Source organism: Phyllobates terribilis, unplaced genomic scaffold (genome assembly GCF_046119375.1).
Source record: "Phyllobates terribilis strain yellow unplaced genomic scaffold, ASM4611937v1 Scaffold_12__6_contigs__length_324123572, whole genome shotgun sequence".
NCBI lineage: Eukaryota > Metazoa > Chordata > Amphibia > Anura > Dendrobatidae > Phyllobates > Phyllobates terribilis.
In genome coordinates, this window is record NW_027362772.1 from 92,408,829 (window position 1) to 92,423,604 (window position 14,776).

Consider the following 14,776-nt stretch of genomic DNA (forward strand, 5'->3'; position numbering starts at 1 on the left):
TGATACATGCAACCTGATCAGCGGGCATTATGTATCAGACACTGGCTGCATGGTTTCACTCTGAAATGCTGTGCCTTTCCAGAGAAAATTTTTCTTTAAAAGCCAATTTGGGACCAAGCCACATGGGTGACTAGTCAAAAAGGTCGGTCTTTGGTGGTTTCCACCTGCTGCCAATTATTATTATTTATTATTATAGCGCCATTTATTCCATGGCGCTTTACATGTGAAGAAGGGGTATACATACAAGAACAATTACAATAATCTTGAACAAAACGTGATGGCGACTTGTACAGGAGGAGCGAGGACCCAGCCCGCGAGGGCTCACAGTCTACAAGGGATGGGTGAGGATACAGTAGGTGAGGGTAGAGCTGGTCGTGCAGCGGTATGGTGGTGCGGTGGTTACTGCAGGTTGTAGGCTTGTCGAAAGAGGTGAGTCTTCAGGTTCCTTTTGAAGGTTTCCATGGTAGGCGAGAGTCTTATATGTTGGGGTAGAGAGTAGGGGGGATGATTTGGAGAAATTGTGTAAGCGATTGTGGGAAGAGGAGATAAGAGGGGAGTAGAGCAGGAGATCTTGTGAGGTATGTATGCAGGTATGTATCGGGAGACTATGTCATAGATATATGGAGGAGACAGGTTGTGGATGGCTTTGTATTCCAGGGTTAGGGTTTTGAACTGGAGTCTCTGGGTAATGGGGAGTCAGTGAAGGGATTGACAGAGAGGAAAGGCTGGGGAATAGCGGGGGGACAGGTGGATTAGTCGGGCAGCAGAGTTTAGGATAGATTGGAGGGGTGCAAGAGTGTTGGAAGGGAGGCCACAGAGCAGGAGGTTGCAGTAGTCGAGGCGGGAGATGATGAGGGCGTGCACTAGTGTTTTTGCAGATTCGTGGTTGAGGAATGTGCCAATGACTGACAGGTGCAGCTCCATCAGATGAAAACGGTTAATAAAGCGTTAGGCTGAAGAACTATCCAATCACATTGTATCTTGAATTTAGAACCAGCTCAGGGGTGGACCCGCAGGCTCAGGACGTCTGTTATCTCTTAGGTACAGGTCACTGAGGCAGGGTGCGGCTCTTTAGGTTTCTGGGCTCTTTCTTCAGTATTTTCTTGTATATGTAAGAGAGTGCTTTCTGCAAACTGTAGCATGACGTTGCAGATATGATGCAAACTGTATTTTGTAGAATTGTGTTCTTTGATATTAGTTTAAAAATCAGAATGGTGTTAAATATGAAATGGAAGGTGGACGAATGGCCAAATCCATCATTCCTTTCACCATCACATCAGGGACTTCATTGGTCAATGATTACACAGGAGCTGACAGCAGCGAATCCTGATGATTTGTATTATTATTATTTATTTATATAGTGCCATTGATTCCATGGTGCTGTACATAAGGAGGGGTTACATACCAAATACAGATATCACTTACAGTAAAGAACTAACAATGATAGACGGGTACAGAGGGAGGAGGACCTGCCCCTGGGGGCTTACATTCTACAGATACATTGTATATTATTATTATTTATATAGTGCCATTGATTCCATGGTGCTGTACATAAGGAGGGGTTACATACCAAATACAGATATCACTTACAGTAAACTAACAATGATAGACGGGTACAGAGAGAGGAAGACCCTGCCCCTGCGGGCTTACATTCTACAGATACATTGTATATTATTATTATTTATATAGCACCATTGATTCCATGGCGCTGTACATGAGAAGAGGTTACATACCAGATACTGATATCACTTACAGTAAAGAACTAACAATGATAGACGGGTACAGAGGGAGGAGGACCCTGCCCCTGCGGCCTTACATTCTACAGATACATTGTATATTATTATTATTTATATAGCACCATTGATTCCATGGCGCTGTACATGAGAAGAGGTTACATACCAGATACAGATATCACTTACAGTAAAGAACTAACAATGATAGACGGGTACAGAGGGAGGAGGACCCTGCCCCTGGGGGCTTACATTCTACAGATACATTGTATATTATTATTATTTATATAGCACCATTGATTCCATGGTGCTGTACATGAGAAGGGGTTACATACCAGATACAGATATCACTTACAGTAAAGAACTAACAATGATAGACGGGTACAGAGGGAGGAGGACCCTGCCCCTGCAGGCTTACATTCTACAGATACATTGTATATTATTATTATTTATATAGCGCCATTGATTCCATGGTGCTGTACATGAGAAGAGGTTACATACCAGATACAGATATCACTTACAGTAAACTAACAATGATAGACGGGTACAGAGGGAGGAGGACCCTGCCCCTGCGGGCTTACATTCTACAGATACATTGTATATTATTATTATTTATATAGCGCCATTGATTCCATGGTGCTGTACATGAGAAGAGGTTACATACCAGATACAGATATCACTTACAGTAAACTAACAATGATAGACGGGTACAGAGGGAGGAGGACCCTGCCCCTGCGGGCTTACATTCTACAGATACATTGTATATTATTATTATTTATATAGCGCCATTGATTCCATGGTGCTGTACATGAGAAGAGGTTACATACCAAATACAGATATCACTTACAGTAAAGAACTAACAATGATAGACGGCTACAGAGGGAAGAGGACCCTGCCCCTGCGGGCTTACATTCTACAGATACATTGTATATTATTATTATTTATATAGCTCCATTGATTCCATGGTGCTGTACATGAGAAGGGGTTACATACCAGATACAGATATCACTTAGGGTATGTGCACACGATGCAGAAATGAAGCAGAAAATTTCTGCATCATTTCTGCATCTCCCTGGCAGAAAAAACGCATGCAGATTGTGCATGCGTTTTTCCTGCAGAATACATGCGGATCCACATGCAGATTCACATGCGTTTCCGCATGCAGATTGACAAGCGCTTTCCAGGCGATTTTAGCATCACCTGGAAAGTGCTTGATAACTAGGTCACACTATATAAATCCATGCAAACAGCATGGATTTATACAGTGTGAACCGAGAGAGTGTATATACTTACCTCTGATGGCCCGCGCTGTCCTGCTCACTCCGTTCTCCCGGCTGCCGGCAACTTTGAATTGAAAGACCTGCCGACGTCAGCGTCACGTGACCCGTCACATGACTCTGACGTCACCGCAGGTCCTACAACTCACTGCAAGTGCCGGGAACCAAGCGGGAGCGCTGCGCGGGCCGACAGAAGGTAAGAATACATTTATTTTTTATTTTATTCTTCTTTTTACAGCTTTTTTAATGGTACCTGGGTGTGGATGAGACTCTCCTCTCCTCCACACCCGGGTACCATCCGCACATTAGAACGCACCAATTACGCAAGTACAAATGCTGTCTTGCGGAATTGGCGCGTTCTAATGCAAGTCAATGGCGGCGAAATCGCCGCGTTTCCGCAAAATTAATTGACATGCTGCGGATTTTTGACCGCAGCGTTAACGCTGCGGAAAAATCCGCATCATGGGCACAGCACATGCGGATTTCCATTGGGGAACATTGCTGCCCTTCTACCATGCGTTTTTCATGCGTTTCCGCGGCGTTTACGCAACTGCAAAAACGCCGCGGAAACGCATGAAATACGCATCGTGTGAACACAGCCTTACAGTAAACTAACAATGATAGACTGGTACAATGGGGAGAGGAGCCTGCCCTTGCGGGCTTACATTCTACAGGGTACAAGTGCATTCAGCGGCAGAACCTTCCTCAGATGACAATTAGTAACTTCAGTGTCAGCAGCCGAGGCCGGAGGTGCCTGGACTTCTGTACGCTGCACATACGCAATTCTGAATAAATCCAGACGTGAATTTTTTTTTCTCATTTTGCATCATTTGCCGATCAGTGACGTCTCCATCCCGTGATTTTCATCACCCACTTCTATTTCTTGGTTTTCATTGTTGAGGAGTGAATATACAGACATGTCCGAAAGTGTTGGCAACCCTTGAAATTGTACCAGAAAATGAAGTATTTCTCCCAGAAAATGATTGCAATTACACGTTTTATTATGCACCTGTTTATTTCCTTTGTGTGTATTGAAACAACACAAAAAAAACAGAAAAAAAGGCAAATTGGACATAATTTCACACGAAATCCCCAAAATAGGCCACCTTTCCAAAATTGTTGGCACCTTTCCAAAATTGCGGGTAAAAATCTTTGTTTCAGGCAAGTGATACTCGTTCACACTCACCTGTGGCAAGTAACAGGTGTGGACGATATGAAAATCACACCTGAAACCAGATAAAAAGGGGAGAAGTTGACTCAATCTCTGCATTGTGTGTCTGTGTGTGCCACACTAAGCATGGAGAACAGAAAGAGGAGAAGAGAACTGTCTGAGGACTTGAGAACCAAAATTGTTGAAAAATATCAACAATCTCAAGGTTACACGTCCAGCTCCAGAGATCTTGATGTTCCTTTGTCCACGGTCGCAACATGATCAATAAGTTTACAACCCATGGCACTGTAGCTAATCTCCCTGGACGTGGACGGCAGAGAAAAATTGATGAAAGGTTGCAACGCAGGATAGTCCAGATGGTGGATAAGCCGCCTCAATCAAGGTCCAAAGAAATTCAAGCTGTCCTGCAGGTTCAGGGTGCATCAGTGTCAGCGCAAACGAATCTGTCCACATGTGAATGAAATGAAACGCTATGGCAGGAGACCCCGGAGGACCCCACTGCTGACACAGAGACGTAAAGCTAGATTGCAGTTTGCCAAAAAGTACGTGAGTAAGCCTAAATCCTTCTGGGAAAGCGTCTTGTGGACAGATGAGACCTACATAGAGTCTTTTGGTAAAGCACATCATTCTACTGTTTACAGAAAATGGAATGAGGCCTAAAAAGAAAAGAACACACTACCTACAGTCAAATATGGTGGAGATTTAAGGATGTTCTGGGGTTTTGCTGCCTCTGGCACTGGGCGCCTTGACTGTGTGCAAGGCATCATGAAATCTAAAGATTACCAAAAAATATGGGTGGCAATGTAGTGCCCAGTGTCAGAAAGCTGGGTCAATAGTTTTGGGGCCATTCCCAGTCTAAAAAATACCAGCCAGCAGCTGCCCCAGAAGTGGCACATCACATGAGATGCTCCAAGTCTGGTGCTTTGCCTTCACTCATCCCTATTGCCCTGGTGCGGTGGCAATCGGGGTAATGGCGAACAATTACCCTTGTAATTGTTCATTTTCTAGAACAATTACAAGGGTGCCAACACTTTCGGCCATGACTGTATATCTCAGTACTCTGTATCCCGTGTGCTTACAGTCCATATTACATTGTTGCAGGCCGTGGTTCTGTTTTTGTGCAGATGATACTTCTGGAGCTACAATCCCCTCATACATGACGGCAGAGTAACCCCAGTGATATGGGACATATTGTGCCGGTCTGGGGTGGCGTCGGCACTTAGGACGATCTGTCAGTCTCATGTATTTGGTAATTTTCTATAATTATCACTTTATAATTATACAGGTCGTGTTTATTTATATTGAGCAGAAACTCCTGCCATGTGCAATATTAGGGCAGACGCAGGTTTTATGGGGGAGGGGACAGAACGTAACACTGCGGAGGACTCCCTGGGTGACGATCTATACGGCCGCCTCTATAGCGCCCGCAGAAATCTGTGTTGATGTATATGGATGTCCGGATTCTGGAAAAGCTGGGTGACTACTACCCCTGTGGGATCCATGATTGAACGGCTGCTAGATAGTGATCACTGACCTGATAGGCTTGTCATAAGTCCTTGCATATAACACCAATGTATAATCAAAGGTCCTCTCCACCCAAAACTCACAATCCACGGCTGTCACCTGTGCATTACATAGTGATAAGCCGTCTAGCAGCCCCTCATCTATACTGCTGACAACCCGCCTGTATACATGTGTGAGGGGTTGTCAGCCCCGCCCCCTGGTGATGACATCACTGATATAATGACATGAGACCACGCCCCTTATACTCCAGCACCAGCTCCTCCTCTATCACTGCTGACAACCAGCCTGTATACATGTGTGAGGGGTTGTCAGCCCCGCCCCCTGGTGATGACATCACTGATATAATGACATGAGACCACACCCCTTATACTGCAGCACCAGCTCCTCCTCTATCACTGCTGACAACCAGCCTGTATACATGTGTGAGGGGTTGTCAGCCCCGCCCCCTGGTGATGACATCACTGATATAATGATGAGACCACACCCCTTATACTGCAGCACCAGCACCTCATCTATCACTGCTGACAACCTGCCTGTATACATGTGTGAGAGGTTGTCAGCCCCGCCCCCTGGTGATGACATCACTGATATAATGACATGAGACCACGCCCCTTATACTCCTGCACCAGCTCCTCATCTATCACTGCTGACAACCATCCTGTATACATGTGTGAGAGGTTGTCAGCCCCGCCCCCTGGTGATGACATCACTGATATAATGATGAGACCACACCCCTTATACTACAGCACCTGCTCCTCATCTATCACTGCTGACAACCTGCCTGTATACATGTGTGAGAGGTTGTCAGCCCCGCCCCCTGGTGATGACATCACTGATATAATGATGAGACCACACCCCTTATACTCCTGCACCAGCTCCTCATCTATCACTGCTGACAACCATCCTGTATACATGTATGAGAGGTTGTCAGCCCCGCCCCCTGGTGATGACATCACTGATATAATGATGAGACCACACCCCTTATACTCCTGCACCAGCTCCTCATCTATCACTGCTGACAACCATCCTGTATACATGTGTGAGAGGTTGTCAGCCCCGCCCCCTGGTGATGACATCACTAATATAATGATGAGACCACACTCCTTATACTCCTGCACCAGCTCCTCATCTATCACTGCTGACAACCTGCCTGTATACATGTGTGAGAGGTTGTCAGCCCCGCCCCCTGGTGATGACATCACTGATATAATGACATGAGACCACACCCCTTATACTCCAGCACCAGCTCCTCATCTATCACTGCTGACAACCTGCCTGTATACAGTGTGAGGGGTTGTCAGCCCCACCCCCTGGTAATGACATCACTGATATAATGACATGAGACCACACCCCTTATACTACAGCACCAGCTCCTCATCTATCACTGCTGACAACCTGCCTGTATACATGTGTGAGAGGTTGTCAGCCCCGCCCCCTGGTGATGACATCACTGATATAATGACATGAGACCACACCCCTTATACTCCAGCACCAGCTCCTCATCTATCACTGCTGACAACCCGCCTGTATACATGTGTGAGAGGTTGTCAGCCCCGCCCCCTGGTGATGACATCACTGATATAATGACATGAGACCACACCCCTTATACTGCAGCACCAGCTCCTCCTCTATCACTGCTGACAACCAGCCTGTATACATGTGTGAGGGGTTGTCAGCCCCGCCCCCTGGTGATGACATCACTGATATAATGATGAGACCACGCCCCTTATACTCCAGCACCAGCTCCTCATCTATCACTGCTGACAACCTGCCTGTATACAGTGTGAGAGGTTGTCAGCCCCGCCCCCTGGTGATGACATCACTGATATAATGATGAGACCACGCCCCTTATACTGCAGCACCTGCTCCTCATCTATCACTGCTGACATCCTGCCTGTATACATGTGTGAGAGGTTGTCAGCCCCGCCCCCTGGTGGTGACATCACTAATTAGTGATATGATCTGAACTAATTGCATATTTAAAGGGGTACTCCACCCAGTTGTCTTTACTGTTGCATGAGGGTTTAGTGACACTGTTACCTACAGTCTTGTTTCCTGGTCGTCAGGTTTCTCCACTTGGGCCCGGCTGTGAATTCCGGCAGAACTCGATAGTTCGGCTCCGCAGGTTGATGAGCTGTGAGAGCAGATATTCTCGTTATTTCACCTGCGGCTGCTCGAGACGGTGGAGAAACAAGTCAGGACACAGAGATCCCATTATTCCCGGGGTTATGGGTTGCTGATATCCCCCAGCACCGCTCCTGTTCCTGCATAGAAGCCATTATTCCCGGTCACTCTGCCTTCTCTCTTCTACTCCAGTCACATCCAGAGCTGCTATAATCCTATCTCCGGGTACAGCCATGTGGTCTGATGTTCTGGGGACAGATGTGGGTCACCAGAGTTTGGGTCCCCATTGACTTCTATGGGGTTCGGGCTCAAGCTGGGGTAGAGTTCTGGTACTGACCTGAACTTTCGGCTAATTTTTGCAGCATGTTTCTGACTTTTTACTGACTTTTTACTTACTAAACTGCTGTCACAGATGTGGAATGTCCGCGCCTCGCCCCTCACCCCTCACCCTCACCCCTCACGCCCTCTATGTGGTTTGCTGTGGAGCAGCTTTGCAATTAAATTTATGTTAGGAACCTTACAAATTTGCACATAAATCCTCTGTGCTGCTGTTACCTGACATTTTAGCATATTTTCTTGTCAGTGGATACACTGCTGAAATCCTCTGCACTGCACTAAATCAGATGGGTGCAGCTGTAGGGAATGATTGGGGGATGCCTACACCTCTGAGATGGGGACTGTGCAGGGGTCTCATTTTATGACCAACTTTCAAAGTGATTTTATGAAGTGAAGCCCCCTGACCTCCCAGCATCTGATATCAGAAATTGCTATATTCTGCATATGACTTGCGGACCCCCGAGCTCTGCCTCCAATCGGGCACTGTACAGTGCTGGCCAAAAGTATTGGCACCCCTGCAATTCTGTCAGATAATACTCAGTTTCTTCCTGAAAATGATTGCAATCACAAATTCTTTGGTCTTATTCTCTTCATTTAATTTGTCTTCAATGAAAAAAACACAAAAAGAATTGTCCTAAAGCCAAATTGGATATAATTGGATATAATTCCATACCAAACCTAAAAAAGGGGGTGGACAAAAGTATTGGCACCCTTTGAAAAATCATGTAACTTACCTGTGGCACCTAACAGGTGTTGGCAATAACTAAATCACACTTGCAGCCAGTTAACATGGATTAAAGTTGACTCAACCTCTGTCCTGTGTCCTTGTGTGTACCACACTGAGCATGGAGAAAAGAAAGAAGACCAAAGAACTGTCTGAGGACTTGAGAAACCAAATTGTGAGGAAGCATGAGCAATCTCAAGGCTACAAGTCCATCTCCAAAGACCTGAATGTTCCTGTGTCTACCGTGCGCAGTGTCATCAAGAAGTGTAAAGCCCATGGCACTGTGGCTAACCTCCCTAGATGTGGACGGAAAAGAAAGATTGACGAGAGATTTCAACGCAAGATTGTGCGGATGGTGGATAAAGAACCTCGACTAACATCCAAACAAGTTCAAGCTGCCCTGCAGTCCGAGGGTACAACAGTGTCAACCCGTACTATCCGTCGGCGTCTGAATGAAAAGGGACTGTATGGTAGGATACCCAGGAAGACCCCACTTCTTACCCCGAGACATAAAAAAGCCAGGCTGGAGTTTGTCAAAACTTACCTGAGAAAGCCTAAAACGTTTTGGAAGAATGTTCTCTGGTCAGATGAGACAAAAGTAGATGGGAAAAAGCATCAACATAGAGTGTACAGGAAAAAAAAAGAGGCATTCAAAGAAAAGAACACGGTCCCTACAGTCAAACATGGCGGAGGTTCCCTGATGCTTTGGGGTTGCTTTGCTGCCTCTGGCACTGGACTGCTTGACCGTGTGCATGGCATTATGAAGTCTGAAGACTACCAACAAATTTTGCAGCATAATGTAGGGCCCAGTGTGAGAAAGCTGGGTCTCCCTCAGAGGTCATGGGTCTTCCAGCAGGACAATGACCCAAAACACACTTCCAAAAGCACTATAAAATGGTTTGAGAGAAAGCACTGGAGACTTCTAAGGTGGCCAGCAATGAGTCCAGACCTGAATCCCATAGAACACCTGTGGAGAGATCTCAAAATGGCAGTTTGGAGAAGGCGCCCTTCAAATATCAGGGACCTGGAGCAGTTTACCAAAGAAGAATGGTCTACAATTCCAGCAGAGCATTGGAAGAAACTCATTGATGGTTACCGGATGCGGTTGTTCGCAGTTATTTTGGCTAAAGGTTGTGCAACCAAGTATTAGGCTGAGGGTGCCAATACTTTTGTCTGGCCCATTTTTGGAGTTTTGTGTGAAATGATCAATGATTTGATTTTTGCTTCATTCTCTTTTGTGTTTTTTCCTTGCAAGAAAATTAAATGAAGAGAATAAGACCAAAGAATGTGTGATTGCAAGAAACTGAGTATTATCTGACAGAACTGCAGGGGTGCCAATACTTTTGGCCACCACTGTATACAGGACAGGAGAAGTGGTACTGTGCAGTGTATATACAGGACAGGAGAAGTGGTACTGTGCAGTGTATATACAGGACAGGAGGAGCGGTACTGTGCAGTGTATATATACAGGACAGGAGGAGTGGTACTGTGCAGTGTATATATACAGGACAGGAGGAGTGGTACTGTGCAGTGTATATATACAGGACAGGAGGAGTGGTACTGTGCAGTGTATATATACAGGACAGGAGGAGTGGTGCTGTGCAGTGTATATATACAGGACAGGAGGAGTGGTACTGTGCAGTGTATATATACAGGACAGGAGGAGTGGTACTGTGCAGTGTATATATACAGGACAGGAGGAGTGGTACTGTGCAGTGTATATATACAGGACAGGAGGAGTGGTAGTGTGCAGTGTATATATACAGGACAGGAGGAGTGGTACTGTGCAGTGTATATATACAGGACAGGAGGAGTGGTACTGTGCAGTGTATATATACAGGACAGGAGGAGTGGTACTGTGCAGTGTATATATACAGGACAGGAGGAGTGGTACTGTGCAGTGTATATATACAGGACAGGAGGAGTGGTACTGTGCAGTGTATATATACAGGACAGGAGGAGTGGTACTGTGCAGTGTATATATACAGGACAGGAGAAGTGGTACTGTGCAGTGTATGTATACAGGACAGGAGGAGTGGTACTGTGCAGTGTATATATACAGGACAGGAGAAGTGGTACTGTGCAGTGTATATATACAGGACAGGAGAAGTGGTACTGTGCAGTGTATATACAGGACAGGAGAAGTGGTACTGTGCAGTGTATATACAGGACAGGAGGAGCGGTACTGTGCAGTGTATATATACAGGACAGGAGGAGTGGTACTGTGCAGTGTATATATACAGGACAGGAGGAGTGGTACTGTGCAGTGTATATACAGGACAGGAGGAGTGGTACTGTGCAGTGTATATATACAGGACAGGAGGAGTGGTAGTGTGCAGTGTATATATACAGGACAGGAGGAGTGGTACTGTGCAGTGTATATATACAGGACAGGAGGAGTGGTACTGTGCAGTGTATATATACAGGACAGGAGGAGTGGTACTGTGCAGTGTATATATACAGGACAGGAGGAGTGGTACTGTGCAGTGTATATATACAGGACAGGAGGAGTGGTACTGTGCAGTGTATATATACAGGACAGGAGGAGTGGTACTGTGCAGTGTATATATACAGGACAGGAGAAGTGGTACTGTGCAGTGTATGTATACAGGACAGGAGGAGTGGTACTGTGCAGTGTATATATACAGGACAGGAGAAGTGGTACTGTGCAGTGTATATATACAGGACAGGAGAAGTGGTACTGTGCAGTGTATATACAGGACAGGAGAAGTGGTACTGTGCAGTGTATATACAGGACAGGAGGAGCGGTACTGTGCAGTGTATATATACAGGACAGGAGGAGTGGTACTGTGCAGTGTATATATACAGGACAGGAGGAGTGGTACTGTGCAGTGTATATATACAGGACAGGAAGAGTGGTACTGTGCAGTGTATATATACAGGACAGGAGGAGTGGTACTGTGCAGTGTATATATACAGGACAGGAGGAGTGGTACTGTGCAGTGTATATATACAGGACAGGAGAAGTGGTACTGTGCAGTGTATGTATACAGGACAGGAGGAGTGGTACTGTGCAGTGTATATATACAGGACAGGAGAAGTGGTACTGTGCATTGTATATATACAGGACAGGAGAAGTGGTACTGTGCAGTGTATATACACAGGACAGGAGGAGTGGTGCTGAGAGTAGCACCTGCCTCCTGAGCCCAAGCACTTCCAGGAGGAGGGTCGTTGTCTGCCTCTCTTCTCCCCAGGGAGAGGCAGGCCTACTGGGAGGCCGGCATGGCTTCCCAGCCTCCTATCCCCCGGTCTATGCCGGCGGGGGAGAAGGAGCCTCAACAACCGGCCCAGGAGGGAGTGAGGAGATCGGGAAGGGTGAGGAAGAGCACATCTACCTGCTCCAACCCCGAGACTGTTCACCGCCAGCCCAGAGAGGGAGACCGGGGCACCCCAGGCCCCAGGAACAAGAGCCCAGCAAGATCCTGGGGGGAGATGAGCTCCAGCGAGTCCACAAGTTCCTTCTCCTCCCGAGTGGTCGCCACGTTGCGAGAGTACGAGGACGCCGGCAAAGCACTAACCCAGCTGAAAGAGGAGCTGAGGGAGGCCCGGGTCCTGAACACCCGGGCGTCCAACAAGGAGAGACCCGCGACCTCCCAGAGGGTTAAAGCCCTCAGAGACGAGGTGGTCAGGTTAGTGCTCCTCCGGGAGGGGATTGAGAAAAGCGCAGGTCCCTTCCTGGAGAGGTTTAAGAACCAGCGGCGGTTCTCAGAAATGAAGGGGTTAAACACCTCAGGAGAACCGCCAGCCGGCGTCCTTAGTGAAGAGGAGGAGGAGGATGAAGAGGTGACTGGAGTCTCAGTTGCTGGAGCCAGTGAGGGGCAGAGCCGGAGCTCAAGTGGTCTCCCTGCAGGGCAGAGGACTCCCACAGCAGAGGCTGGAGTGTCGGGGGAGGAGGAGGAAGGGGGACTGCTGAGGGAGATCCGACTGCTGGAGTCTCCAGTGGACCTGACGCGGTTTTCCTTCGGTGAGGACAAACCAGTGGAGGAGACAGGGAAGAGGAAGAAGAAGAAGACCGGAGGAGCTGCACAGGAGGTGGTGAGTTATAAGTATGTACCAATGTCTGATGTTGCGCCTGCCACCTTCTGTTTAAACCCCACCAAACCTAAAGGCACGGGCTCTGCAGTGGGCTCGAGGCAGAGGCAAGGTGGGGAGAGGAGGCGGACGTCCGGCGATGCTGCCATCTGTGCGGGGAACAGTGCAGGGGGCGAGGCTGTGGAGGTACTCACAGCGCCGGACATAGGGAGTTCTGTGGAGTTTCCCACCCTGCCCTCTGCGGCTAAGCCGGTTATCACCGGGGCTGGGGGGGCAGGGAAGGATGTGAAAAACACATCAGCAAAGAATACTGGGCACACTGCTGCGACAGGGGGGCAGTGTGCCCCAGCGCCCAAAAAGGACACTAAGACCCCAAAGTCTGTGGGTGCAGGGCGGGCAGAGGTGCCGAGAAAACAGTCTGGCCAGAACAAGGACCAAAATGCTGCAGTAGGGGGGCGGGGCGCTCCAGCAGACGACCTGCAGAAAGCCAGCAGCAACCAAAGGGAAACGGGTGTGGTGGTGCAGGGAAAGGAGTCTCTGGAGGTGCTCCCCTCCCCCGGCCCAGCAGGTGTGAGTGCAGAGACACCAGACACAAGGGAGGAAGGAATGGAGGTGACTGTGGAAGGTGCAGAGAACAGCAGAGGTAATGGGGTGACAAGTAAAGAGAATAGAAATAGTGGTGTAGTGAATGATGGGAGTAATGGTGGAGCAGATGGTGAGAGTAATGGTGGAGCAGATGATGAGAGTAGTAGGAATGGTGGAATTAGTGGTACAGTGAATGATGATGCAGCAAATGGTGGGGGTAGTGGTGCAGTGAATGATGATGTAGCAAATGGTGGGGTTAGTGGTGGAATGAATGCTGGGAGTTGTGGGAATGGTGGGAGTTGTGGTGTAGCAAATGTTGGGGGTAGTGGTGTAATGAATGGTGGGAGTAATGGTCCTGCGAATGGTGTGAGTAGTAGTGGAGTGAACGATGGGAGTAATGGTCCTGCGAATGGTGTGAATAGTACTGGAGTGAATGGTGGGAGCAGCACTGGTGTTGGTGGGGGGGAAGTAGGTGCTGGTCCCGCTGCCCCCCCAGCATTGGCGGGGACTTCAGCCCAAAGCTATTCAGAAGCTGTCAGTGCTGGGGGTAGTAGTGCGCCCTCGTCTGGTGGCCCTGGGGATGGTGACTTGCAACAGCAGCTCCTGGACGCCCTGAGGAGAGGGGAGAGCTCCATCACTGTAGAGGGGAGGGAGGTTGATCTGTCTTTCTGGATAGAGAGACATGGTCTTTCAGCCTTCCGAGATAGAGGGGCAGAGACTGTCTGGTCTCTGCCGACAACGGGGCAGAGGAGTAACCGTAGGAACGTGGTCCGTCTCCAGTGGGTAAGCAAGGATGCCTGTCCTGATAGGTCGAAGGTGGTTGAGCTCCTGCTGGGGATGGGCTTTGCGGCATATGACATCTTTGCCTTGATCCATCCCTACGGGACCTCCTACTTCGATGTCAGCTTCGTGAGACCGGAGGGCCTTGAGCTTTTCTGGTCTCGCCATGAGCTGGCTCGGAGTCGCCCCGAATGGCATGGTCTCTTTCCCCTGGCAATAACTCGCCAAGATTCAGTCAGGAAAGTGACCGTTCTGACTAGTAACGAGTCGCTTTCCTGTATGGACATTACCACCTGGGTGAGTAGATACGGAGAGGTCACCAATATTCCCGAAAAGAATCTGGATGACCATGGTATCTGGTCAGGGGCCTGGACCTTCATGGTGAGATTGAAGGTTTCGGGAAACACTGTTACCCATATCCCCTCCTCAACCTTTTTGGGGAGGGATAGGATCTTGATTTTCTACCGGGGGC

General features: G+C 48.1%; 1 protein-coding gene across 6 annotated transcripts in view; it reads left to right on the forward strand.

Moving 5' to 3' along the window:
* The window catches only part of ARHGEF10L (Rho guanine nucleotide exchange factor 10 like), a 111,706-nt gene that overhangs the window by 14,845 nt on the left and 82,085 nt on the right, over positions 1-14,776 (forward strand). The window contains exon 1 of one of the 6 annotated variants that reach the window (XM_073656163.1): positions 12,817-12,942. The exons of 3 other annotated variants lie outside the window; for them this stretch is intronic. Coding sequence is in view for 2 of the 3 variants with exons in the window: in XM_073656158.1 (XP_073512259.1) it covers positions 13,546-13,582 (37 nt within the window). In the remaining variant the exon portion in view is untranslated. Of the gene's footprint in view, positions 1-12,816; positions 12,943-13,526; positions 13,583-14,776 lie in introns of those variants that run through there. 2 more of the 6 variants (XM_073656158.1, XM_073656164.1) reach the window with 2 other exon arrangements.